This window comes from Oncorhynchus nerka, linkage group LG15 (genome assembly GCF_034236695.1).
Source record: "Oncorhynchus nerka isolate Pitt River linkage group LG15, Oner_Uvic_2.0, whole genome shotgun sequence".
In the NCBI taxonomy this organism is placed as follows: Eukaryota; Metazoa; Chordata; class Actinopteri; order Salmoniformes; family Salmonidae; genus Oncorhynchus; species Oncorhynchus nerka.
In genome coordinates this window covers 68,484,544-68,512,428 of record NC_088410.1, presented here as the reverse complement: position 1 = coordinate 68,512,428, position 27,885 = coordinate 68,484,544, and the positions used below count along the sequence as shown (strand labels likewise).

At 43.8% G+C, this 27,885-nt stretch overlaps 1 protein-coding gene across 4 annotated transcripts in view; it reads right to left on the bottom strand.

Annotated features, from left to right (window-relative positions):
• The window catches only part of dstyk (dual serine/threonine and tyrosine protein kinase), a 48,823-nt gene that overhangs the window by 586 nt on the left and 20,352 nt on the right, over positions 1–27,885 (bottom strand). For 2 of the 4 annotated variants that reach the window (XM_065001841.1, XM_065001840.1), the window contains exons 10-14: positions 8,786–8,942; positions 3,454–3,586; positions 3,243–3,356; positions 325–439; positions 94–228 (exon numbers count right to left, since the gene is read on the bottom strand). In XM_065001841.1, the coding sequence (XP_064857913.1) occupies positions 94–228; positions 325–439; positions 3,243–3,356; positions 3,454–3,586; positions 8,786–8,942 (654 nt within the window). Of the gene's footprint in view, positions 1–93; positions 229–324; positions 440–3,242; positions 3,380–3,453; positions 3,587–8,785; positions 8,943–22,483; positions 23,113–27,885 lie in introns of those variants that run through there. The other 2 variants (XM_065001843.1, XM_065001842.1) reach the window with 2 other exon arrangements.

The following is a 27,885-nucleotide window of genomic DNA, read 5'->3' as shown; positions in this document are numbered from 1 at the left end:
GATAAAATACAAGTGTTACAGCAAGCTGAAATCTTGATCATATCCAGTTAGTATTTTAGATATGGATCTGCGCGAGCTTTAATTCTACATTACCTTTTTTAACGTTATTCCACAACTGGTCCTTGCTGGAGCATTTCTCAAAGGACTCTGGGAGTTTGACAGAGCCAGTGCAGAGATACCAGAACAGGATTCCAAAGGCATAGACATCCACAGAATTATCATACTTTCCTGAAGAAAGAGGTCAGACTTGTAGTTAAATCAAAGAGCCTAGAATGAGAGGTGGTCTATGATGCAATACTATGACTGAGTAACAGGATATTTGACCTGTAAAGAGCTCTGGGGCCATGTGGATGGGGGTTCCTACGATGCTGCCAGACATCATGGCCTCTGGCTTACAGAAGCCCAGGTCTGTGATCTTGGCCCGGTTCTGCTTGTCCAACTGAGGGCCCGAGGAGTGGAACACATTAGGAACACTTGGCAAGATGTGTACAAGACGTGACATGTCAGGATCATAAATATCGGTTTCTCAAAGGATACGCGAGGTCTTGCACATACAGAACTCGATTTGCGGCTAGCGCTAAGGAGGCACAAGTGTCAAACGGCACATTAGTTTGCAATTTCATCATGTAAAAACTGGTGCACTGGCATTTTACCTGTCTCACTTGCACTGAGGTGGGAGTGGTGGACATATGAGGTGTGTCTTTAACACATTCAAAACATAACAATTTCATTCAGCGCCAATGGGAAGTTAAGACCTGCTTTTTGCTGGTCTTAAAAGTAATAAAATTGATTTAGAGAACGGAAGCGCAGCCTGTCCAACCATGACGCGCAGTGCCCAAGGAAAAGAGATACGCATTTTGTGCCGGTGAATCTCGTATTTAGAAACAAACGATTGTTTCCTCTTCCCCCATTCCGTTTAATTTGATTAAAAACCAAGCTTAGCCTTAATCAAGGCTTGTTTAGCAGCATCGCATAGGTGCTTCTTTAACCAGGCCATTAGCCAAGTAGCCTCTAAAGAAAAGGGGTTTAAATGGTCTGAGAATGCTTTGAAATATGGTAGGTTTTTGTCCTCATGCTTTTTCACTATTAACACAAATAATTAATTTTGCTTGTTCGAGCATTTTATCCATCCCCATTTTCAAAGAGCACACCTCGTTCAATTACCAAAGACCTGTGCTCCAAACCCCCTAGAATGCCATATCAACAGCAGATAGGTAACGATACAATTGACAGGCGCCGAGTATTTTGTATAGACGTGTGAATGTTGTGTGTAAAGACATGTAGGCCTACGTGTGCACACAGACTACATGTAACATAGTAAATCCGGGACAGTCAAATTAGTACGATATGTTACATAAGACAGATGGTATAACACAAATGTCTAGCAACCCAAAGGTTAAACAACTTTAGCATTTAAACTAATTAGCAACTTTCCAATTACATTTTAGCTAACCCTTTAGCCAAACTTCTAAACTTAACCCCTAGCTTACTTAGCTAACGTTAGCTAGCAAATTTGTAACATAATACAAATTGTAATTGGTTGGACATCCACAAATTAATAGGTACCATAGGAAACGTAACATACTAAATATAGTGTCCCGGATTTACGTACAGAATAATGCGAAATGCTCTGAGACCATGTTGCACCACACTGCAATGGAAAAGAAGCGATTCATGATATCATGCTTCTGACCAGATCCAATTTAGAAATAGTTGGTTTAAAAAGCAGACCGTTTTATAATCAAATTAAACAAAAAACAAGATCAAACTTATTAGAAAGAACATGGCTCAAATGCAATTAAATGTTGTCTGCTATTTCTGGAGAAGTGAAAATATGATCTGGAAGATGGTTCAATTATGTTTATAAAACATTACATTTGCAAGCAGAAAACTGGTGAGTGAACATTCCCCCCTTCTATTTATGCTGGATCTTTATCCAGCTTGCGTGAAATGTTTGGATGTGCACGAACTCACTGGCCGACTTTGCTGATCACTGCCTTGAGGGAAAATGTACTTACTAATAAGACTGTGGTTGTCCCACCTAGCAATCTTAAGATAAATGCACTAACTACATCGCTCTGGATAAGATTTCTGCTAAATTACTCAAATGTAAAACTGTATTCAGTCATTGCCTATTTAAAACAAGCTGTTATCAGAATTTGATTCGAATTATACACCGTCTTTTCCAGCCTTAATAGCTTAATAACTACGTTTGTCCAGACTGCAATTTACAGTATGCCTAGCCCCTAGATCAGTGAATGCTCTAGCCATTTACAGTATGCCTAGCCCCTAGATCAGTGTGAATGCTCTAGCCATTTACAGTATGCCTAGCCCCTAGATCAGTGTGAATGCTCTAGCCATTTACAGTATGCCTAGCCCCTAGATCAGTGTGAATGCTCTAGCCATTTACAGTATGCCTAGCCCCTAGATCAGTGTGAATGCTCTAGCCATTTACAGTATGCCTAGCCCCTAGATCAGTGAATGCTCTAGCCATTTACAGTATGCCTAGCCCCTAGATCAGTGTGAATGCTCTAGCCATTTACAGTATGTTTAGCCCCTAGATCAGTGTGAATGCTCTAGCCATTTACAGTATGCCTAGCCCCTAGATCAGTGTGAATGCTCTAGCCATTTACAGTATGCCTAGCCCCTAGATCAGTGTGAATGCTCTAGCCATTTACAGTATGCCTAGCCCCTAGATCAGTGTGAATGCTCTAGCCATTTACAGTATGTTTAGCCCCTAGCTCAGTGTGAATGCTATAGCCTGTTTAACAATGCATTTCCATATTGAAGCAATGCAATTAGAACATGTGGACTGCTATAATGGACTAACATTGATGAGAACGCAATACATAAAAGACCGTAAATACACAATATGAAGCAACCACATATTTAGCCATGGAGCATGTTCTGAGGGGCCAAGCCTCGACACACCTACAACTTGTTTATTCATTAAAACCCAGCCCTTTCGTTCCACCGCCAAACATCATACTGTGTAAGCAGGGAGGGGCTATTCTTGCATAACCAAGCAAGCAGCACAGCCGGAATATGAATGCTGAAATAATGGAGAGTTTCTACTGTGGCCAGTCAGCCATGACCACAGTTGAACTCAGTTCAACATTAGAACTATGTCTAAAATTAAATCAATGGAGACAATTGAAGTGATATGATTTGACAATGTGGTAAACAACACTAGTGTTACACATTCAGCATGATTAGAGAAAGCACCTTTAACCCTTACTCACTAGAACGTTCTTTAGTTTAATGTCTCGGTGTAGAAGCCCCTGACCATGCAGGAAGCGAATGCCTTCCACCACGTCCAGAGCGATCCGGAGTCTCTCCTTTAGTGATAAACCAGCCTGGGAGAGAGGAAAAGGAGACACTAAGGCATGGGATCAGGCAGACCTGTGATATAAGAGATAGAGTACATGGTAGATATGCGAGTCTGCTGGTTACCTTCAAGCCTGTGTAGAGGTCTCTGTGAAGCCTCTCCATTATGAGCAGCACAGCAATGCTGGAGCCCCCACCGTAAGTGTGGTCAATCACCGAGCCGTGGAGATCCACCAGACGCTCATGTTTAGGGAGGGACCTGCAGCCATACACAATAGAGTATCATATTATTACATCCTACCCTCTTGTGTAAGTGGAAATGTGGTTTCCTAATCTTTTTACAGTGCTCACTAGCACACACCACAACTTTTCCTTTCCAGCTGCATGTGTATGAAATTCTTCTGACAGCCACAGGGGGGCAGACCAGTCCCAGTTCCAACACTGAAATCTGGCCACATGAGAAGTTACTTCTCCATGACCTGCATTAGTGAGCTTTAAAGCAGCAATATAGTGGTAAAAACAATAACAAAGCAGTCTCACCGGCCTTAGTGCGGTACTAAGCTGAGAAATGGGGCTGGAGAAATAACTTCTCTAAAAATGTATAGACAGAGCTATGGATGCAAGGACTGACCATCCATGATATCAAAATGATATAGTTTTAACTATGTTTTGAGGCCACAGTGATTGGTTAAATTGTTATTTCTTTAGAAACTGAGTAAAACAAGCTCTTATATATATATATATGGGGTATTCACAATAGGCTCTTTGTGGGTCAATTTCCACAATGACACTGGCATTTCCTTTCTGCATTAACTGTTTTAAAGTCACCATTGGCCTCATGGTGAAATCCCTGAGCGGTTTCCTTCCTCTAAGGCAACTGAGTTAGGAAGGACGCCTGTGTCTTTGTAGTGACTGGGTGTATTGATTCACCATCCAAAGTGTCATTAATTACTTCATGTTCAAAGGGATATTCAATGTGTGCTTTTAAAATAGTTTACCCATCTATCATTAGGTGCCCTTCTTGGCGAGGCATTGGAAAACCTCCCTGGTCTGTGTATGAAATTCACTGCTCGACTGAGGAACCTTACAGATAATTGTATGTGTGGTGTACAGACATGAGGTAGTCATTCAAAAATCATATTAAAAACTATTATTACAGTCCATGCAACTTGTGACTTAGGCACATTTCTACCCCTGAACAGATTTAAGCTGGCCATAACAAAGGAGGAGCTGAATAGGAGCTGAGTCAAGACATTTAAGTTTTTCCACTTGTAATTAATGTGTACAAATTTCAAAAAACATCATTCCACTTTGGCATTACAAGGTATTGTGTGTAGGCCAGTGACAAATCTTCCTATTTAATAATCAAGTCAGGCTATAACACAAAATGCAGAAAATTACCTCCTATCCCTGCACATCAAATCAGTACTGGTACTCCATGAATATAGCCATGTTATTGTTATTAAATGTGTACTTATTCCTTGAGTCACTTTCTATTTTGTTATTGTATATTTTTCAACTCTCCATTGTTGGAAAAGGACCCCTAGGTAAGCATTTCACTGTTAGTCGACATATTTTGTATACAAAGCATGTGACAAATAAAATGTGATTTGATATAGCATTTTAACATAGTAAATATAGGCCTATTTGTCAAGCCTTTGATAATATAGGCCTACTTACAGATGTGCATAGTATGCTTTGACCCTAATCAAAACGTATTTAAAAACTGTAAATAACAAAAAAGGTAGCTAGGTAAGTTGTAAGATTTATACTTAAAATGCAGCATTGCTGCATGATGTGCTAAAATGTTGTGCAGTTGTTTCCCCTTTGCATGGTGTTCTGTTGCAGGTTCTCTTTTGGTTATTCATTGTCAAGCTTTAAAAACCGAAGCCAGACTGCAACATTTTAGTAGCCTAGGAATATGGCGTTTCTGTGCACTTTTCCTCCTCCCCTCATGCTATAAATGGGACTTATAAGAACATGGATTAAATCTACATACAATACTCCATAATGACAAAGCAAAAACAAGTTATAAAGTTTGGCAAATTAATTTTTAAAAAGTGAAATATCACATTTACATAAGTATTCAGACCCTGTACGCAGTACCTGTTAAAGCACCTTTGGCGGAGAGTCCTCTTGGGTATGACGCGACAAGCTTGACATCTGTATTTGGGTAGTTTCTCCCATTCTTCTCTGCAGATCCTCAAGCTGGATGAGGAGCGTCGCTGCACAGCTATTTTCAGGTCTCTCCAGAGACGTTCGACCAGGTTCAAGTCCGGGCTCTTGACTGGGCCACTCAAGGACATTCAGAGACTTGTCCCAAAGCCACTCCTGCATTGTCTTGGCTGTGTGCTTAGGGTTGTTGTCCTGTTGGAACGTGAACCTTCGCCACCCAGTCTGAGGTCCCGAGTAGGTTTTCATCAAGGATCTCTCGGTACTTTACTCCGTTCATCTTTCCCTCAATCCAGACTAATCTCCCAGTCCCTGCCGCTGAAAAACATCCCCACAGCATGATGCTGCCACCACGCTTCACCGTAGGGATGGTGCCAGATTTCCTCCAGACGTGACGCTTGGCATTCAGGCCAAAGAGTTCAATCTTGGTTTCATCAGACCAGAGAATCTTGCTTCTCATGGTCAGAGTCCTTTAGGTGCCTTTTGGCAAACTCCAAGTGGGCTGTCATGTGCCTTTTACTGAGCAGTGGCGTCCGCCTGGCCACTCTACCATAAAGGCCTGATTGGTGGAGTGCTGCAGAGATGGTTGTCCTTCTGGAAGGTTCTCCCATCTTCAGAGGAATTCTAGAGCTCTGTCAGAGTGACCATCAGGTTCTTGGTCACCTCCCTGACCAAGGCCCTTTCCCCCAATTGCTCAGGTTTGGGGGTTCCAAACTTCCCCAATTTAAGAATGATGGAGGTCACTGTTCTTGGGGACCGTCAATGCTGCAGACTTTTTTTGGTACCATTCCCAAGATCTGTACCTCGAAACAATCCTGTGAGCTTTATGGACAATTCCTTCGACCCCATGGCTTGGTTTTTGCTCAAACATGCACTGTCAACTGTGGGACCTTATATAAAACAGGTGTGTGCCTTTCCAAATCATGTCCAAGCAATTGAATTTACCATAGGTGGACTCCAATCAAGTTGTAGAAACATCTCAAGGATGATCAATGGAAACAAGATGCACCGGAGCTCAATTGCGAGTCTCATAGCAAAGGGTCGGAATGTTTGTTTAATTAAAACATATATTTTTTAAACTTCTCACTGTCATTATGTGGTATTGTGTGCAGATTGACTAGGATATATTTTTTGAATCTATTTTTAGAATAAGGCTGTAACGTAACAAAATGTGGAAAATGTCAAGGGGTCTGAATGCTTTCTGAATGCACAGTGTATAATTCATATGCCGTGTATTGCATTGCAGTGAAGTGAATGGAGTAAGGAGTCACCAGCTCCGTATTAAACCCGGGTGGGGGCTCCAGAGTGGCACAGCGGTCTAAGGCACTGCATCTCAGTGCAAGAGGCATCACTGCAGTACAATTGGCCCAGCGTCGTTCAGGTTTGGCCAGGGTAGGCAGTCATTGTAAATAAGAATTTGTTCTTAACTGACTTGACTAGTTAAATAAAAAGGTTAAATAAAATAAAAACAAATTGCTCAGCAATAAATTAGTCTAAGTTTTGTACTCTGACTAAATCCAATTACATATATTTGTATTCTATTAAAACTGCATATCTTAACATATAGCCTACACAGCTTTCAACAAACCAATATTGGTGTAAACTTTCCAAATAAAAGCTGGTATAAATACAATATAAAAAAGCCAAATACATTTTTTTTTTTTTAAAGATGGTTGCAATGCTGTTAAAAACAGGGTTTAACATGTCTTTGTAGGGGGGCCCTTATTTTGAAAAAGACGATCTGCAATCGTGCTGCCAGAAGAACGGTAATGGAGGTGTGTGTGGCAATGTACCAAGTATTGGTAACTGCATACTTTTGAGTGTTTAAAAGTGGGCGTTGCAAAAGAAGTGGGTTGATCAACAGCTGTGTGTGTAACATCAGTGGGTGGCTCAACAGCTGTGTGTGTGTAACATCAGTGGGTTGATCAACAGCTGTGTGTGTAACATCAGTGAGTGGATCAACAGCAACTGGTGTAACATCCTGCACTCCATTATTGGTTAGACCGGCCATAGCCAGGTGCACCTCTGGTCAGCTTAATGTTTACATTGCAGGTTAAGAGAACTAACGTAGGAGGTTAGGATCATTAATGTGACAGGTTAGGAGAATGAGTTGACATTTAGGAAAAGGCCTAGGCTTAGCTAAAATGAGTCTGCTAAATTAGCTGATTCACTTTCCATAAACCAACTTGTTGATCCTCCCACTTCTGTTGACACACCCACTTTCAAACACTCCAATGCACTGCCGTTTGGCATGCAGCACGTTGGCAGTGCATGCTGGGACTTGTAGCGCAGGGCACCACAGGAAGTATGGCAGCGGGCCAAAATGAATTGATAACCCAAATCTATGGGCGTGTCCGAGCAGATCACTTTTGTCAAGTGGTCACCACCTTACAAAGTGTGTTGCATTATGGGGATACAAATTGCCCAACTTGCACCTACACGACAACTACATTAACCGAAAACCATGTGATCAAAGGTCATGAAGTACTGACTGCAAATTTCTTCAACTTCATCACCTGCATTGTCAGAGGGTCTATTGTCAACCAATAATTAAGGTGTTTTTGTTTAACCCATCCGAACTTGACCAAAGACGTGACTGAAACAGGAACCAACTTTGCCGCGATTCATGTATACAGTGGTTATGTGCAATTAAATGTGATTTGAGTCTCACCAATTGATAGTAGGATGTACACACATGTACAGTTTGAGTGTGTGATATGGGGGTTGGAGACATGTTAAATTCAATATTACAAAGAAAAACATTTAGAAACTATTGCAACACTGCCATGTGGCACTGAGACTAGATGTTAGAAAACCACATCCGTTTCTGACTTTCTGATGTTGCAGATTCAACTCCCCCGACTTCACTCAACTTTTGTCTAGTCGGTAGCTTGCGCCTTACTCCTCAAATGAGCCCATTGCGTGTCCTAGAGGGTGTGGCAATTTATCCAGTACATGCGCTATACAAAGACCTGTCACCACCAATAAAGAGTTTAGTTGATGACAAATGAGTCGCACCACTCTGTTGGTTATTGGAGGACTATTCTTCAATTGAGTAGAGACAAATTTCAATATAAAAAATGAACCTTTTTTAAAAACGTTCTATTACTACCTCAGGTCTCAGTTTAAAGGCGTGCTGTATTGAAATGCTAGGACAAAGTATGGTTGAAACTACAAACTAAAAGGGTATGGCTGAAATCAATGTCACAGGTGTGACCATATATGACAAGCCAAAGCAGCAGGTGGTCTTTAAATCCTTCCCTCTCTGCTGGCTGGGCCGTCTTACCTCGTGTAGTGAAACTCTAGAGCCAGATCGTTCCAGTGCTTGTCGTCGGGCGGTACCACAGACTTCAGAGCGCAGGGGTAGCGTCCCCCCCAGCTGTCACACAGATAGACCACTCCATACTGACCCCGCCCCAGCTCTCGGCCAAGCTTGGGCTTGCCTGCCAAAAAGACGAAGAAACATACAGAGATTGCTTTATTGTGATTGGCCTGTGAGAGAGGACAACCCTGGCAGTGTATACTATTAGAATTCTTCCACATTTTATTACGTTACAGCCTTATTCTAAAATTGTCAATCTACACAAAATACCCCATAATGACAAAGCAAAAACAGGTTTAGATATTTTTGCAAATGTATTAAAAATAAAACAAATACCTTATTTACATAACTATTCAGACCCATTGAGACTCAAAATTGAGCTCAGGTGCATCCTGTTTCCATTGATCATCCTTGAGGTGTTTCTACAACATGATTGGAGTCCACCTGTGGTAAATTCAATTGATTGGACATGATTTGGAAAGGCACACACCTGTCAGTGCATGTCAGAGCAAAAACCAAGCCATGAGGTCGAAGGAATTGTCTGTAGATCTGAGACAGAATTGTGTCGAGGCACAGATCTGGGGAAGGGTACCAAAACATTTCTGCAGCATTGAAGGTTCCCAAGTACACAGTGGCCTCCATTAAATGGAAGAAGTTTGGAATCATCAAGACTCTTCCTAGTGCTGGCTGCCCGGCCAAACTGAGCAATCCGGGGAGAAGGGCCTTGGTCAGGGAGGTGGCCAAGAACCCAATGGTCACTGACAGAGCTCCAGAGTTTCTGTGGAGATGGGAAAACCTTCCAGTAGGGCAACCATCTCTGCAGCAATCCACCAATCAGGCATTTATGGTAGAGTGGCCAGGCAGCAGCCACTCCTCACTAAAAAGGCACAAAAGCCCACTTGGAGTTTGCCAAAAGGCACCTAAAAGACTCTCAGACCATGAGAAACATGATTCTCTGGTCTGATGAAACCAAGATCGAACTCTTTGGCCTGAATGCCAAGCGTCACGTCTGGAGTAACCTGAAACCTGGCACCATCCCTACAGTGAAGCCTGGTGGTGTCAGCATCATGCTGTGGGGATGTTTTTCAGTGGCAGGCACTGGGAGACTAGTCAGGATCGAGGGAAAGATGAATGGAGCAAAGTACAGAGAAATCCTTGATGAAAACCTGCTCCAGAGTGCTCAGGACCTCAGACTGGTGCAAAGGTTCACCTTCCAACAGGAAAACGACCCTAAGCACACAGCCAAGACAACGCAGGAGTGGCTTTGGGACAAGTTTCTGAATGTCCTTGAATGGCCCAGCCAGAACCCGATCAAACATCTCTAGAGAGACCTGAAAATAGCTGTGCAGCAACGCTCCCCATCTAACCTGACAGAGCTTGAGAGGATTTGCAGAGAAGAATGGGAGAAACTCCCCAAATACAGGTGTGCCAAGCTTGTAGCGTCATATTATCAAAGTACTGAATAAAGGGTCTGAATACTTATGTAAATGTGACAGTTTCTTAAACATTTGCAAACAATTCTAAAAACAGTTTTTCCTTTTCATTATGTATGGGTAGTGTTTAATCCATTAGAATAAGGCTGTAACGTAACAAAATGTGGAAAAAGTCATGGGGTCAATACTTTCCGAATGCACTGTGTGAAATATACACACACACACACACACACAGTGGGGAGAACAAGTATTTGATAACCTGCAAAATTGGCAGTGTTTCCTAATTACAAAGCATGTAGAGGTCTGTAACTTTTATCATAGGTACACTTCAACTGTGAGAGACGGAATCTAAAACAAACATCCAGAAAATAACATTGTATGATTTTTAAGTAATTAATTTGCATTTTATTGCATTGCTAGATCAGAAAAGCAGAACCTAATATTTGGTACAGAAACCTGTTTGCAATTACAGAGATCATACGTTTCCTGTAGTTCTTGACCAGGTTTGCACACACTGCAGCAGGGATTTTGGCCCACTCCTCCATACAGACCTTCTCCAGACCCTTCAGGTTTCGGGGCTGTCGCTGGGCAATACGGACTTTCAGCTCCCTCCAAAGATTTTCTATTGGGTTCAGGTCAGGAGACTGGCTAGGCCACTCCAGGACCTTGAGATGCTTCTTACGGAGCCACTCCTTAGTTGCCCTGGCTGTGTGTTTCGGGTCGTTGTCATGCTGGAAGACCCATTATTTGACTGTTGCGTTTTGCTATTCAGCGGTTGCTGACAAATGATCCCGCGACAGGGATGGGTAGCGTCAATAAGTTAATGAAAAACTAACAGGTCTGTGAGAGCCGGAATTCTTACTAGTTGGTAGGTGATCAAATACTTATGTCATGCAATAAAATTCAAATTAATTACTTAAAAATCATACAATGTGATTTTCTGTCCATTGGGTGCTGAACCATTCTTGATTACACACGGGAAACTGTTGATTGTAATAAACCCAGCAGCTAGTGGCAGGAGACTTTAATGCAGGAAAACTCAAATCTGTTCTACCTAACTTCTACCAGCATGTTAATGTGCAACCAGAAGGGAAAAACTCCACACAGAGACACGTACAAAGCTCTCCCTCGCCCTCAACCTGGCCAATCTGACCATAATTCTATCCTCCTGTTTCCTGCTTACAAAAACTAAAGCAGGAAGCACAAGTGACTTCGTCAATAAGAAAGTGGTCAGAAAGCAGATGCTAAGCTACAGGACTGTTTTGCTAGCACAGACTGGAATATGTTCCGGGATTCTTCCCATGGCATTGAGGAGTACACCACGTCAGTGACTGGATTCATCAAAAAGTGCATTGATGACGTCGTCCCCACAGTGACTGTACGTACATACCCCAACCAGAAGCCATGGATTACAGGCAACATCCGCACTGAGCTAAAGGGGAGAGCTGCCGCATTCAAGGAGCGGGACTCTAACCCAGAAGCTTATAAGAAATCCCGCTATGCCCTCTGACAAACCATCAAACAGGCAAAGCATCAATACAGGACTAAGATTGAATCGAACTACACCGGCTGCGACGCTCGTCGGATGTGACAGGGCTTGCAAACTACACTGCTCAAAAAAAATAAAAGTAACACTTTAAACACCACAATGTAACTCCAAGTCACTCACACTTCTGTGAAATCAAACTGTCCACTTAGGAAGCAAAACTGATTAACAATAAATTTCACATGCTGTTGTGCAAATGGAATAGAGAATAGGTGGAAATTATAGGCAATTAGCAAGACGCCCCCAATAAAGGAGTGGTTCTGCAGGTGGGGACCACAGACCACTTCTCAGTTCCTATGCTTCCTGGCTGATGTTTTGGTCAATTTTGAATGCTGGCGGTGCTTTCACTCTCTTGGTAGCATGAGACGGAGTCTACAACCCACACAAGTGGCTCAGGTAGTGCAGCTCATCCAGGTAGTGCAGCTCATCAATGCGAGCTGTGGCAAGAAGGTTTGCTGTGTCTGTCAGCGTAGTGTCCAGAGCATGGATGCGCTACCAGGAGACAGGCCATTACATCAGGAGACGTGGAGGAGGCCGTAGGAGGGCAACAACCCAGCAGCAGGACCGCTACCTCCGCCTTTGTGCAAGGAGGAGCACTGCCAGAGCCCTGCAAAATGACCTCCAGCAGGCCACAAATGTGCATGTGTCTGCTCAAACAGTCAGAAATAGACTCCATGAGGGTGGTATGAGGGCCCGACGTCCACAGGTGGGGGTTGTGCTTACAGCCCAACACCGTGCAGGACGTTTGGCATTTGCCAGAGAACACCAAGATTGGCAAATTCGCCACTGGCGCCCTGTGCTCTTCACAGATGAAAGCAGGTTCACACTGAGCACGTGACAGAGTCTGGAGACGCCGTGGAGAACGTTCTGCTGCCTGCAACATCCTCCAGCATGACCGGTTTGGCGGTGGGTCAGTCATGGTGTGGGGTGGCATTTCTTTGGGGGGCCGCACAGCCCTCCATGTGCTCGCCAGAGGTAGCCTGACTGCCATTAGGTACCGAGATGAGATCCTCAGACCGCTTGTGAGACCATATGCTGGTGCGGTTGGCCCTGGGTTCCTCCTAATGCAAGACAATGCTAGACCTCATGTGGCTGGAGTGTGTCAGCAGTTCCTGCAAGGGAAAGGCATTGATGCTATGGACTGGCCCGCCCGTTCCCCAGACCTGAATCCAATTGAGCACATCTGGGACATCATGTCTCGCTCCATCCACCAATGCCACGTTTCACCACAGACTGTTCAGGAGTTGGCGGATGCTTTAGTCCAGGTCTGGGAGGAGATCCCGCAGGAGACCATCCGCCACCTCATCAGGAGCATGCCCAAGCGTTGTAGGGAGGTCATACAGGCACATGGAGGCCACACACACACACTACTGAGCCTCATTGTGACTTGTTTTAAGGACATTACATCAAAGTTGGATCAGCCTGTAGTGTGGTTTTCCACTTTAATTTTGAGTGCGACTCCAAATCCAGACCTCCATGGGTTGATAAATTTGATTTCCATTGATAATTTTTGTGTGATTGTTGTCAGCACATTCAACTATGTAATGAAAAAAGTATTTAATAATAATATTTAATTCATTCATAGGATATGTTATTTTAGTGTTCCCTTTATTTTTTTGAGCAGTGTATTACAGACGACAGAGACACGAGCCAACCAGATGAGTTAAATTGCTTCTATGCTCGCGTCGAGGCAAGTAAAACTCAAGCATGAATGAGAGCGTCAGCTGTTCTGTACGACTGTGATCACGCTCGCTGTAGCCGATGTCAGTAAGACCTTTAAACAGGTCAACAGGGCCAGGAGTACCAAGATGTGTACTCCGAGCAACCAACTGGCAAGTGTCTTCACTGACATTTTCAAACTCTCCATGACCGAGTCTAATACCAACATGTTTCAAGCAGAACATAGTTCCGGTGCCCAAGAACACAAAGGTAACCTGCCTAAATGACTACCGACCTGTAGCCATGAAGTGCTTTGAAAAGCTGGTTATGGTTCACATCAACACCATTATCCCAGAAACCCTAGACACATTCACTCCAATTTGCATACCGCCCCAACAGTTCCACAGATTGTGCAATCTGTTGCACTCCACACTGCCCCTTTTCCACCTGGACAAAAGGAACACCTATGTGAGAATGCTATTCATTGACTACAGCTCAGCGTTCAACACCATAGTGCCCTCAAAGCTCATCAATAAGCTAAGGACCCTGGGACTAAACACCTCCCTCTGCAACTGGATCCTGCACTTCCTGACGGGCCGCCACCAGGTGGTAAGGGTAGGTAACAACACATCCGCCATGTGATCCTCAACACGGGGGCCCTTCAGGGGTGCGTTCTCAGTCCCCTCCTGTACTCCCTGTTCACTAAAATCAAATTTTATTGGTCACATGCACATGGTTAGCATATGTTAATGCAAATGTAGCGAAATGGTAGTACTTCTAGTTCCGACAGTGCAGTAATATCTAACAATTCCACAAAATCTACCTAATACAAACACATTTAAGTAAAGGGATGGAATAAGAATATGTACATAAATATATGGATGCGCGATGACCGAGAGGCATCGGCAAGATGCAATAGATGGTATAGAATACAGTATATTCCTGAGTTGAGTGTAATGCAAGATATGTAAACATTATTAAAATGGCGTTAAAGTGACTAGTGATCCATTTATTAAAGTGGCCAATGATTGAGAGTCTATGTTGGCAGCCGCTTCTTTGTGGCTGTTTAACAGTCTGATGGCCTTGAGATAGAAGCTGTTTTTCAGTCTCTCGGTCCCAGCTTTGATGCACCTGAACTGACCTCGCTTTCTGGATGGTAGCGGGGTGAACCAGTCTATTGCATGGCACGACTCCAACACCATCATTAAGTTTGCGGATGACAACAGTGGTAGGCCTGATCACCAACAATGACGAGACAGCCTATAGGGAGGTCAGAGACCTGGCCGTGTGGTGCCAGGACAACATCTCAACAGAGGGTAGTGCATACAGCCCAGTACATCTCATTCCAATATGTTTTGTCTTTGTTTTGTCCCGTCCTGTGTATATTGTTTTCTTCATATATATTTTTAATCTCAATTTCCATCTACGGACTGAACATACTCTCCTGCAACCCGCCTCACCCAATGTGGTATGAATCTGCTATTTGTTATACTATTCCGGTTATACCGGAATCCCCATCTGAAGCTAGCCAGCTAACTAGCTACTAGTCAGTTAGCCACTGCTAGCGGTCATCACCGTGAACTGTGACAGCCAGCCTCAGCCCAACAAATTCCTGCCAATCTGCACAGTACGATATCAACCCAGAACATATCGAACTGCTTTTTCTCTAGCACATCTCCGGATTCCTCCGTAAGCTCAAACTTTACACCGGATCATCGCAGCTAGCTAGCTGCTATCCGAGTGGCTACTCCTGGCTAACTGTCCCGAAGCAAGCACCAGTTAGCCTGGAGCTAGTCTCAAGCTAGGCCCATCTCCCGGCTAGCCGAGGAGATCCATCAGACAATTCCTGGGCTTCAATATACCTCTTTTGCCAATTGGCCTGGACCCTTTGCTGCCGGCACGAAGCCCCGCCGATCCATCACGACTGGTCTGCCAACGTAACCGTCCGAGGGGGTTTCAACAGGCTCTGCCGTTGGGACGTCCCCAATGAGGCCTATCTGCTAGCCCCGGCCTGCTAGCTGTCTGAAACACTGTGTTTCCAGCTTGCCTAGCTACTCACTGGACCCTATGATCACTTGGCGACACATGCCTCTCCCTAATGTCAATATGCCTTAGTGATTTGTCTTATTTCACTGTAGATCCTCCAGCCCTACTCAATATGCCTTAGCTAGCCCTTTTGTTCCACCCCCCACACATGCGGTGACCTCACCAGGTTTAAATGGTGCCTCTTGAGACAAAAACTCTCATCGTCACTCAATGCCTAGGTTAACCTCCACTGTACTCACAATCTACCATACCCTTGTCTGTACACTATGCCTAGAATCTATTCTTCCGCACCCAGAAATCTGCTCCTTTTACGCTCTGTTCCGAACACACTGGAAGACCAGTTCTTATAGCCTTTAGCCGTACCCTTATCCTACTCCTCCTCTGGTGATGTCGAGGCTAACCCAGGCCCTGCAGCCCCCAGCATCACTCCCATTCACCAGGCACTCATTTGTTAACTTCAGTAACCGTAAAAGCCTTGGTTTCATGCATGAAGCCTCCTCCCTACATTTGTTTTATTCACTGCTTTAGCACACTCCGCCAACCCGGATGTCCTAGTAGTGTCTGAATCCTGGCTCAGGAATGCAAACAGTGTAGCTATTCCCTCCGCAAGGCAATCAAACAAGCTAAGCCTCAGTAGAGACAAAGTAGAGTCGCAATTCAACAGCTCGGACACAAGAGGTATGTGGCAGGGTCTACAGTCAATCACGGATTACAAAAAAAAAAACAGCCCCGTCGCGGACCAGGATGTCTTGCTCCCAGACAGACTGAACAACTTCATTGCTCGCTTTGAGGACAATACAGTGCCACGGCCCGCTACCAAAACCTGTGGACTCTCCTTCACTGCAGCCGACGTGAGTAAGACATTTAAACGTGTTAACCCTCGCAAGGCTGCAGGCCCAGAGGGCATCCCTAGCCGCATCCTCAGAGCATGCGCAAACCAGCTGGCTGGTGTTTACGGACATATTCAATCAATTCTTATCCCAGTCTGCTGTTCCCACATGAGTCAAGAGGGCCACCATTGTTCCGGTTCCAAAGAAAACTAAGGTAACTGAGCTAAACAACTACCGGCCCGTAGCACTCACTTCCGTCACCATAAAGTGCTTTGAGAGACTAGTCAAGTACCATATCACCTCCACTCTACCGGACACCCTAGACCCACTCCAATTTGCTTACCGCCCAAATAGGTCCACAGACGACACAATCACAACCACACTGCCCTAACCCATCCGGACAAAAGGAATACCTATGTGAGAATGCTGTTCATCGACTACAGCTCAGCATTTAACACCATAGTGCCCTCCAAACTCATCATCAAGCTCAAGAACCTGGGTCTCGATCCCGCCCTGTGCAACTGGGTACTGGAATTCCTGACGGGCCGCCCCCAGGTGGTGAGGGTAGGTAACATCACCCCACTGATCCTCAACACTAGGGCCCCAGAAGTGTGCGTTCTGAGCCCTCTCCTTTACTCCCTGTTCACCCACGACTCAAACTCAATCATCAAGTTTGCAGACGACACTACAGTGGTAGGCTTGATTACCAAAAACGACGAGACGGCCTACAGGGAGGAGGTGAGGGCCCTCGGAGTGTGGTGTCAGGAAAATAACCTCACTCAACGTCAACAAAACAAAGGAGATTATCGTAGACTTCAGGAAACAGCAGAGGGAACACCCCCCTATCCACATCGACGGAACAGTAGTGGAGAGGGTAGTAAGTTAAGTTCCTCGGCGTACACATCACGGACAAACTGAAATGGTCCACCGACACAGAGTGGTGAAGAAGGCGCAGCAGCGCCTCTTCAACCTCAGGAGGCTGAAGAAATTTGGCGTGTCACCAAAAGCACTCAAACTTCTACAGATGCACAATCGAGAGCATCCTGTCGTGCTGCATCACCGCCTGGTACGGCAACTGCTCCGCCCACAACCGTAAGGCTCTCCAGAGGGTAGTGAGGTCTGCACAACGCATGCAGAGTACGACCCTGCCTCACACAGGAAGCAGCGCAGGTCCTAATCCAGGCACTTGTCATCTCCCGTCTGGATTACTGCAACTCGCTGTTGGCTGGGCTCCCTGCCTGTGCCATTAAACCCCTACAACTCATCCAGAACGCCGCAGCCCGTCTGGTGTTCAACCTTCCCAAGTTCTCTCACGTCACCCCGCTCCTCCGCTCTCTCCACTGGCTTCCAGTTGAAGCTCGCATCCGCTACAAGACCATGGTGCTTGCCTACGGAGCTGTGAGGGGAACGGCACCTCAGTACCTCCAGGCTCTGATCAGGCCCTACACCCAAACAAGGGCACTGCGTTCATCCACCTCTGGCCTGCTCGCCTCCCTACCACTGAGGAAGTACAGTTCCTGCGCAGCCCAGTCAAAACTGTTCGCTGCTCTGGCCCCCCAATGGTGGAACAAACTCCCTCACGACGCCAGGACAGCGGAGTCAATCACCACCTTCCGGAGACACCTGAAACCCCACCTCTTTCAGGAATACCTAGGATAAAGTAATCCTTCTCACCCCCCCTTAAAATATTTAGATGCACTATTGTAAAGTGGCTGTTCCACTGGATGTCTTAAGGTGAACGCACCAATTTGTAAGTCGCTCTGGATAAGAGCGTCTGCTAAATGACTTAAATGTAAATGTAAATGCATCACCGGGGGCGAACTACCTGCCCTCCAGGACACCTACACCACCCGATGTCACAGGAAGGCCATGAAGATCATCAAGGACACAACATCCACCCGAGCCACTGCCTGTTCACCCCGCTATCATCCAGAAGGCGAGGTCAGTACAGGTGCATCAAAGCAGGCACCGAGAGACTGAAAAACAGCCACCACTAACATTGAGTGGCTGCTGCCAACATACTGACTCAACTCCAGCCACTTTAATAATGTATATAAAATGTATCACTAGCCACTTTAAACAATGCCACTTAATGTTTACAACCTACATTACTCATCTCATATGTACAGTGGGGCAAGAAAGTATTTAGTCAGCCACCAATTGTGCAAGTTCTCCCACTTAAAAAGATGAGGCCTGTAATTTTCATCATAGGTCCACCAACTATGACAGACAAAATGAGAAGAAAAAAAATCCAGAATATCACATGGTAGGATTTTTTATGAATTTATTTGCAAATTATGGTGGAAAATAAGTATTTGGTCACCTACAAACAAGGAAGTTTTCTGGCTCTCACAGACCTGTAACTTCTTTAAGAGGCTCCTCTGCCCTCAACTCGTTACCTGTATTAATGGCACCTGTTTGAACTTGTTATCAGTATAAAAGACACCTGTCCACAACCTCAAACAGTCACACACCAAACTCCACAATGGCCAAAACCAAAGAGCTGTCAAAGGACACCAAAAACAAAATTGTAGACCTGCACCAGGCTGGGAAGACAATCTGCAATAGGTAAGCAGCTTGGTTTGAAGAAATCAACTGTGGGAGCAAGTATTAGGAAATGGAAGACATACAAGACCACTGATAATCTCCCTCGATCTGGGGCTCCACGCAAGATCTCACCCCGTGGGGTCAAAATGATCACAAGAACGGTGAGCAAAAATCCCAGAACCACACAGGGGGACCTAGTGAATGACCTGCAGAGAGCTGGGACCAAAGTAACAAAGCCTACCATCAGAAACTAAGCCGCCAGGGACTCAAATCCTGCAGTGCCAGACGTGTCCCCCTGCTTAAGCCAGTACATGTCCAGGCCCGTCTGAAGTTTGCTAGAGAGCATTTGGATGATCCAGAAGAAGATTCTCCCAATGGTCATTTGGTAGGATGAAACCAAAATATAACTTTTTGATAAAAACTCAACTCGCCGTGTTTGGAGGACAAAGAATGCTGAGTTGCATCCAAAGAACACCATACCTACTGTGAAGCATGAGGGTGGAAACATCATGCTTTGGGGCTGTTTTTCTGCAAAGGGACCAGGACGACTGATCCGTGTAAAGGAAAGATTGAATGGGGCCATGTATCGTGAGATTTTGAGTGAAAACCTTCCATCAGCAAGGGCATTGAAGATGAAACGTGGCTGGGTCTTTCAGCATGACAATGATCCCAAACACACCGCCCGGGCAACGAAGGAGTGGCTTCGTAAGAAGCATTTCAAGGTCCTGGAGTGGCCTAGCCAGTCTCCAGATCTCAACCCCATAGAAAATCTTTGGAGGGAGTTGAAAGTCCGTGTTGCCCAGCAACAGCCCCAAAACATCACTGCTCTAGAGGAGATCTGCATGGAGGAAAGGGCCAAAATACCAGCAACAGTGTGTGAAAACCTTGTGAACTTACAGAAAACGTTTGACCTCTGTCATTGCCAACAAAGGGTATATAACAAAGTATTGAGATAAACTTTTGTTATTGACCAAATACTTATTTTCCACCATAATTTGCAAATAAATTAATGAAAAAATTCATTATTCATTGATTTTCTGGATTTTTGTCTGTCATAATTGAAGTGTACCTATGATGAAAATTACAGGCCTCATCTTTTTAAGTAGGAGAACTTGCACAATTGGTGGCTGACTAAATACTTTTTTGCCCCACTGTATATACTGTACTCTATACCATCTACTGCATCTTGCCTATGCTGTTCTGTACCATCACTCATTCATATATTTGTATGTACATATTCTTCATCCCTTTACACTTGTGTGTATAAGGTAGTTGTTGTGGAAGCACAAGCATTTGACTACACTTGCATTAACATCTGCTAACCATGTGTATGTGACAAATAAAATTTGACTGTCAAATACAGAAATGCTCATTATAAAAATTCAGAAAACAAAACATTTTACATAGGTTTAAAGATTAACTTGTTAAACCAACCAGTGTCATATTTATAAAAATGCTTTTCGCCCAGAACATAGCCCAGTTGACAAATTATTACAAACAGTAACAAGCCAAGCAGAAGCGTTACAAAACTTAGAAATAGAGATACAATTAATCCCTTACCTTTGAAGATCTTCATATGGTGGCAATCAGAAGACATTCATTTACTCAATAAATGTTCCTTTTGTTTGATGAAGTCTCTTTATATCCAAAAACCTCTATTTTGTTATCGCGTTTTCTTCAGTAATCCACAGGCTCAAAAGCAGTCCAAACAATCAGACAAAATCCAAATTGTATCCGTAAAGTTCATAGAAACATGTCAAACGATGTTTATATTCAAACCTCGGGTTATTTTTTTAGCCAAAATTATCTATAATATTTCAACCGGACAATAACGTCGTCAATGTCAAAGGTAAACAAGAAATGCACATGTGCATGAAAAAGCTCTGTGACACGGTAGGGTCCACTCCTTCAGACTGGTCTTACTCCCTCATTTATAAGAATACAAGCCTGAAACGATTTCTAAAGACTTGACATCTAGTGGAAGGCATAGGAACTGCAAATGGAGTCTTAAGTCAATGGATACTGTAATGGCATTGAATAGAAAACTACAAAACAAAAACAAAGACTACTTCCTGAATGGATTTTTCTCCAGGTTTTCGCCTGCTAAATCAGTTCTGTTATACACAGACACTATTTAAACAGTTTTGGAAACAGTGTTTCTATCCAGATCTACCAGTTATATGCATATATCTTCTGGGCCCGAGTAGCAGGCCGTTTAATTTGGGCATACTTTTCATCCAAAATTCCGAATGCTGCACCCTACCCTAGAGAAGTTAAATAAGCATGCCCCATTCAAAAAATGTTGAACTAAGCACAAATTACCCTTGCCCTTGGTTCACCCAAGACTTGACTGCCCTTGACCAGCACAAAAAATATCCTGTGGCGTTCTGCATTAGCATCGAATAGCAACTTTTCAGGGAAGTCAGGAACCAATATACTCAGTCAGTTAGGAAAGCTAAGGCTAGCTTTTTCAAACAGAAATTCTCTTCCTATAGCACTAATTCCAAAACCTTTTGGGACACTAAATTCCATGGAGAATAAGAGCACCTCCCAGCTGCCCACTGCACTGAGGATAGGAAACACTGTTACCACCGATAAATCTATGATAATCGAGAAATTCAATAAGCATTTTTCTACGGCTGGCCATGCTTCCACCTGGCTACCCCTACCATGGCCAACATCTCAGCACCCCACACTTCTCCGTCACCCAAAGCCAGACAGCGGATGTTCTGAAAAAGCTGCAAAATCTGGATCCCTACAAACCAGCTGGGCTAGAATATCTGGACCCTCTTCTTTCTAAAACATTATCCACCGAAATTGTTGCAACCCCTTTAAATTAGCCTATTCAACCTCTTGTATCGTCTGCGATCCCCAAAGATTATAAAGCTGCGGTGGTCATCTCCCTTAAAAGGGGGAAGACATAGACCCAAACTGTTATAGACCTATATCCATCCTGCCTATCTGAAACTTTTGAAAGCAAAGTCAACAAACAGATCCCCGACCATTTCGAATCCCACTACTATGCAATCTGGTTTCCGAGCTGGTCCTGAGTTTACCTCAGCCACGCTCAAGGTCCTAAACAATATCACAACCACCGTCTTCATCAACCTGGCCAAAGGATCTTGACTGTCAATTACTGCATCAATTACTGACTCAATAGCCGTGGCTTCTCAAATGCCACGCCTGGTTTACCAACTACTTCTCAGAGTTCCGTGTGTCAAATTAGAGGGCCTCCTGTCCGGACCTCTGGCCATCTCTTGAGGTGCCACAGGGTTCAATTCTCGGGCCGACCCTTTTCTCTGTATACATCAATGATGTCGCTCTTGCTGCTGGTGATTCTCTGATCCACCTCTACGCAGACGACACCATTCTGTATCCATCTGGCCCTTCTTTGGACACTTAACCTGTTATGGCTACATCCCTTTGTTCTCAATTTCCGCCTGAAGACATACCCAAATCTAACTGCCTGTAGCTCAGCCCCAGAGGCAAGGATATGCATATTCTTGGTATCATTTGAATGGAAACATTCTGAAGTTAGTGAAATGTTAATTGAATTTAGGAGAATATAACACAGATCTGGTGGAAGAAAAGAGAAAGAGCATACGTTTTCTGTTTTTTATTGTTGTAGTATCATATTTCACATGTACTAGAATAGCCACACAGTCAGATAGGATTCTGGAGATCATTTTGATGGATGACACAAGAGGGCAACTGTAGGTGTGCAAAGTCTCAGACTGATAACTTCAGGAATGGGTGAGTTACATGACATTTAGCATGAAGTCACCCAGGTGTCCCACACAAGTTGCCCAAATGTACCCAAGTGGCCGAATTGGTGAAATGACCTATAACTATATACAGCAGTGCAAATAACTATATATACACAACATATCAAAAACCAATTCTCACACACACACACAAAAAAAATGTTTAAAATATTAGAAAATAAATCTATTTTTTTGAAAACAGTACACCCCTTGGAAGTCCTCGTCATAATATTTTGCTGCCTGTGCCATGTCCCATAGCAGTCTCTTTCTGATGTAACGCAGAGGCAAACTGAACAAGTGGTGCATTTCATGCGACACAGAACACAACGACGCCTCCATGCTGTGCCCTTTTGGCCCTGAGGCACAGTCATGCCTGCAGTAATGAACTGTGGCATATGAACACCACTGGGGGCACAGGTAGAGCGGGCAGCTTGGCACCGGGGGCTCCCAGTCAGAGTCGCTATCACTGTGAAAGAAACAATACAAATCTTTTTTTAATGTTATGAGCCTTTTATCATCACATAAAATAAAAAGATATGGATTGTATAGAGCAGAGGGAACAGTCACTAAGGTGAAGTGCTGTTCCATTCAACTCCGGCCATTGTTATTCACATACATACAAACCAACACACAACCAAACAAACCAACACACACACACAAACCACATTTCATTGCAAAATTTTTTTAAATAATTTTTATATATATTATTATATTTCATAAAACGGCATTAGCACTTACCCGTCCAGAAGTACGTCCTGTCCTTGCAGAAACAGCTCCTCAGTTAGTTTGAATCATAACACCAAGATTCCTCAAACAAAAAATCTGTCTCACTTTCACTTTAGACTTTGACCTCGCTTTACATGATTTATTCACCATGAAATCATTGAAACTACAACTTTCCGAAATACAGCTGCGCGTAAAAAGCCTTACAGCAACTCCTCTGATCGTCAAGGCGAGAATGGAGTTCCCTGCGCGTGCGATTACAAACAAGAAATTGTGGTCCAACCCCAGACGATTACATACTGGCGTTTACCTCAGCTCATTGGCTATCTACCCAGCTAGATTTCAAGAAGATCAGTGGTCATTGGGCAGAAATATAGTCAATCAATGAAGCTTCGCTAAAATTATTGGTGCATAAGGTAGTCATTTATCGTTGTCTTCAAATCAACTCACTTCGGTCAATACTCCCCGCAAAAAAAACAATGACGTTTGGCTGTGTTGCAAACATCCAGAGGAATGCACTGAAACCAACCATGACTGGATAAACGATTGTTTATGGGATTGAGGTCAGGGCTTTGTGATAGCCTCTCTAATACCTTGACTTTGTTGTCCTTAAGCCATTTTGCCACAACTTTGTAAGTATGCTTGGGGTCATTGTCCATTTGCGACCAAGCTTCAACTTCCTGACTGATGTCTTGAGATGTTGCTTCAAATATATCCACATAGATGGCATCATGAGGAAGTAAAACTATTTTGTGAAGTGCACTAGTCCCTCCTGCAGCAAAGCACCCCCACAACATGATGCTGCCACCCCCATTCGTCACGGTTGGGATGGTCTTCTGCTTGCAAGCCTCCCCTTTTTCCTCCAAACATAACAATGGTCTTTGCCCCCAAGTGCAGTTGCAAACAGTCGTCTGGCTTTTTTATGCCGGTTTTGGAGTAGTGGCTTCTTCCTTGCCGAGCGGCCTTTCAGGTTATGTCAATACAGACTCGTTTTACTGTTGCTCTGGGATTGATTTGCACTTTTCACACCTTAGTACGTTCATCTCTAGGAGGAGACAGAACGCGTCTCCTTTCTGAGTGGTATCATGGCTGCGTGGTCCCATGATGTTTATACTTGCTTACTATTGTTTGTACTGATGAGCGTGGTACCTTCAGGCATTTTGAAATTGCTCCCAAGGATGAACCAGACTTGTGGAGGTCTACAATTTTTTTCTGTCAAGCAGAGGCACTGAGTTTAAGGTATGCCTTGAAATACATCCACAGGTACACCTCCAGTTGACTCAAATGATGTCAATTAGCCTATCAGAAGCTTCTAAAGGCATGACATCATTTTCTGGAATTTTCCAAGCCGTTTAAAGGCACAGTCCAGTTAGTGTATGTAAACCCACTGGAATTGTGATACAATGAATTATAAGTGAAATAATCTTTCTGTAAACAATTGTTGGAAAAATTACTTGTGTCATGCATGAAGTAGATGTCCTAATTGACCTGCCAAAACTAGTTTGTTAACAAGAAATTTGTGGAGTGGTTGAAAAACAAGTTAAGGACTTCAAGCGTATGTAAACTTCTGACTTCAACTGTATTCATCGCCAAACCCACTGGCTCCAGGTCATCTATAAGTCCTTGCTAGGTAAAGCCCCGCCTTCTCAGCTCACTGGTCACCATAGCAACACCCACTCGTAGCACGCGCTCCACAGGTATATTTCACTGGTCATCCCCAAAGCCAGCTCCTCATTTGGCTGCCTTTCCTTCCAGTTCTCTGCTGCCAATGACTGGAACGAATTGCAAAAAAATCTATATTTAAAAAAAACTAAAAATATATATTTATTTTTTTAAATCACTGAAGCTAGGGTCTCCTCTCCCTCCAACTTTAAACATCAGCTGTCAGAGCAGCTTACCGATCACTGTACCTTTACACAGCCAATCTGTAAATAGCACACCCAACTACCTCATCCCCATATTACTTGCTCTTTTGCACCCCAGTATCGCTACTTGTACATCATCATCTGCACATCGATCACTCCAGTGTTAATGCTAAATTTGAATTATTTTGCCTCTATGGCCTAGTTATTGCCTACCTCCCTACATTTGCACACACTGTACATATATTTTTCTATTGTCTTATTGACTGTATGTGTTTGTTTTATGTGTAACTGTTTGTGTCACACTGCTTTGCTTTATCTTGACCAGGATGCAGTTGTTCTCAACTGGCTTACCTGGTTAAATAAAATACTGCCATCCAAGACCTCTATACCAGGCAGTGTCAGGAAGGCCCTAAAAATTGTCAAAGACTCCAGCCACCCTAGTCATAGACTGTTCTCTCTGCTACCGGACAACAAGTGGTACCAGAGCGCGAAGTCTAGGTCCAAGAGGCTTCTAAACAGCTTCTACTCCCAAGCCATAAGACTTCTGAGCATCTAATCAAATGGCTACCCGAACTTGTAAGGGCTTGTAAGTAAGTAAGCATTTCACTATAAGGTCTACCTACACCTGTTGTATTTGGTGCATGTGACAAATAAAATTTGATTTGTTGACACTCAAACCGGTGCACCAGGCACCTACTACCATACCCCGTTTAATAGCACAAATATTTTGTCTTGCCCATTCACCCTCTGAACGGCACAGGTACAAAATCCATGTCTCAAGGCTTAAAAATTATTATTTTTGGGGGGGAGGGGGTTATCAAGGAATGGACAGAAAAGTAATGTTTGGGAAAGATTTTGCGACGTGGTAAAAGAGGATGATCGTAGTGTGATGATTGTGAGGCTCTATACAAATTTGACAGTCTCAAGACGGGGACTTCAAATATGCCTGTCACGTCAAAGGAACTGCAGTCTACTGTTCAGATGGGTTAAATGGAAACTGAAATCTTTAGCCCTACAATCACCCACATAGCCTGCAGAATTAAGCATTTCTTGCAGTAAAATTATACACCAAATGTAGGCAAAATGCTGACTCGGTAACAGGAGTGAAGAAATATTATATTTCTTTCAGCATCTTGAGAGAATGCGAATGCTCAGTTAGATACCATCTGTAGCGGCACCATATTTATCAGCATCATAAAAGCTGATAGTATTTCAACCACATAACATTTGTATCAGAAACATGTTGGGTTGTTTTAACAGCTTTCCATTTCCTTAAAACCGGTCAAACTGATGGAATTCAGCAAGGAAAATATTTGCCATCTTTTTTTTTGTTATTGCATGTAGTCCCCAAACGTCTTTGTTCCATTAAAGAAGATGACAGAAAACTTTACCGATGTCAACTAGATTGAAGCATTCATTTTATTGATTTATGACATTCTGGCGAGTAAAGGTTTATCTAGTCTTCTAGGGCAACATATGACCGTAGAGAATCTGCATGCATCTAATTATAGACAAGGCCTACCAAAATGTCAGAAATTATAAGTAGAAACATCTAAAATCAGGCCCCAAAAAATCCAGACCCCCTGTCAAAAAAATATCATTCTGCTGTCTTTGACTGTAGCTTATAGTGTATTTTCTATCTGTGCAGGTAAGACTCAGTTTTTCACATATAGTCGGGCGATTGTGGATGGGTTATTAGCAATTGCGGGCGGGTGCGGGTTTACAAACATCTGACCCGCGCACCACTAGTGTGTGTGTATGTGTACAGTGCCTTCGGAAAGTATTCAGACCCCTTGACTTTTTCAACACTTACGTTATAGCCTTATTCTAAAATTGATTCAATGTTTTTTCCCCCCTCTCAATCTACACCCCATAATGACAAAGTAAAAACAAGTGTCGAAAAACTGAAATATCATATTGACATAAGTATTCAGACCCTTTACTCAGTGCTTTGTTGAAGCACCTTTGGCAGCGATTACAGCATAAAATCTTCTTGGGTACGACGCTACAAGCTTGGCACGCCTGTATTTGGGGAGTTTCACATTCTTCTCTGCAGATCCTCTCAAGCCATGTCAGGTTGGATGGGGAGCGTTGCTGCTGCACAGCTATTTTCAGGTCTCTCCAGAGATGTTCGATCAGGTTCGCCCCCAGTCTGAGGTCCTGAGCGCTCTAGAGCAGGTTTTTATCAAAGACTTCTGTACTTTGCTCCGTTCATCTTTGCCTCGATCCTGACTAGTCTCCCAGTCCCTGCTGCTGACAAATATCCCCCGAGCTTAAAGCTGCCACCACCATGCTTCACCGTAGGGATGGTGCCAGGTTTCCTCCAGAAGTGACGCTTGGCATTCAGACCAACGAGTTCAATATTGGTTTATTCAGACCGGAGAAACGTGTTTCTCATGGTCTGAGAGTATTTAGGTGCCTTTTGGTAAATTCCAAGCGGGATGTCATGTGCCTTTTACTGAGGAGTGGCGTCCGTCTGGCCACTATCATAAAGGCCTGATTGGTGGAGTGCTGCAGAGATGGGAGAAACTTGCAGAAGGGCAACCATCTCCAGAGAAACTCTAGAGCTCTGTCCGAGTGACTATCGGGTTCTATGTCACCTCCCTGACCAAGGTCCTTGTACCCCGATTGTTCCGTTTAGCCAGGCAGCC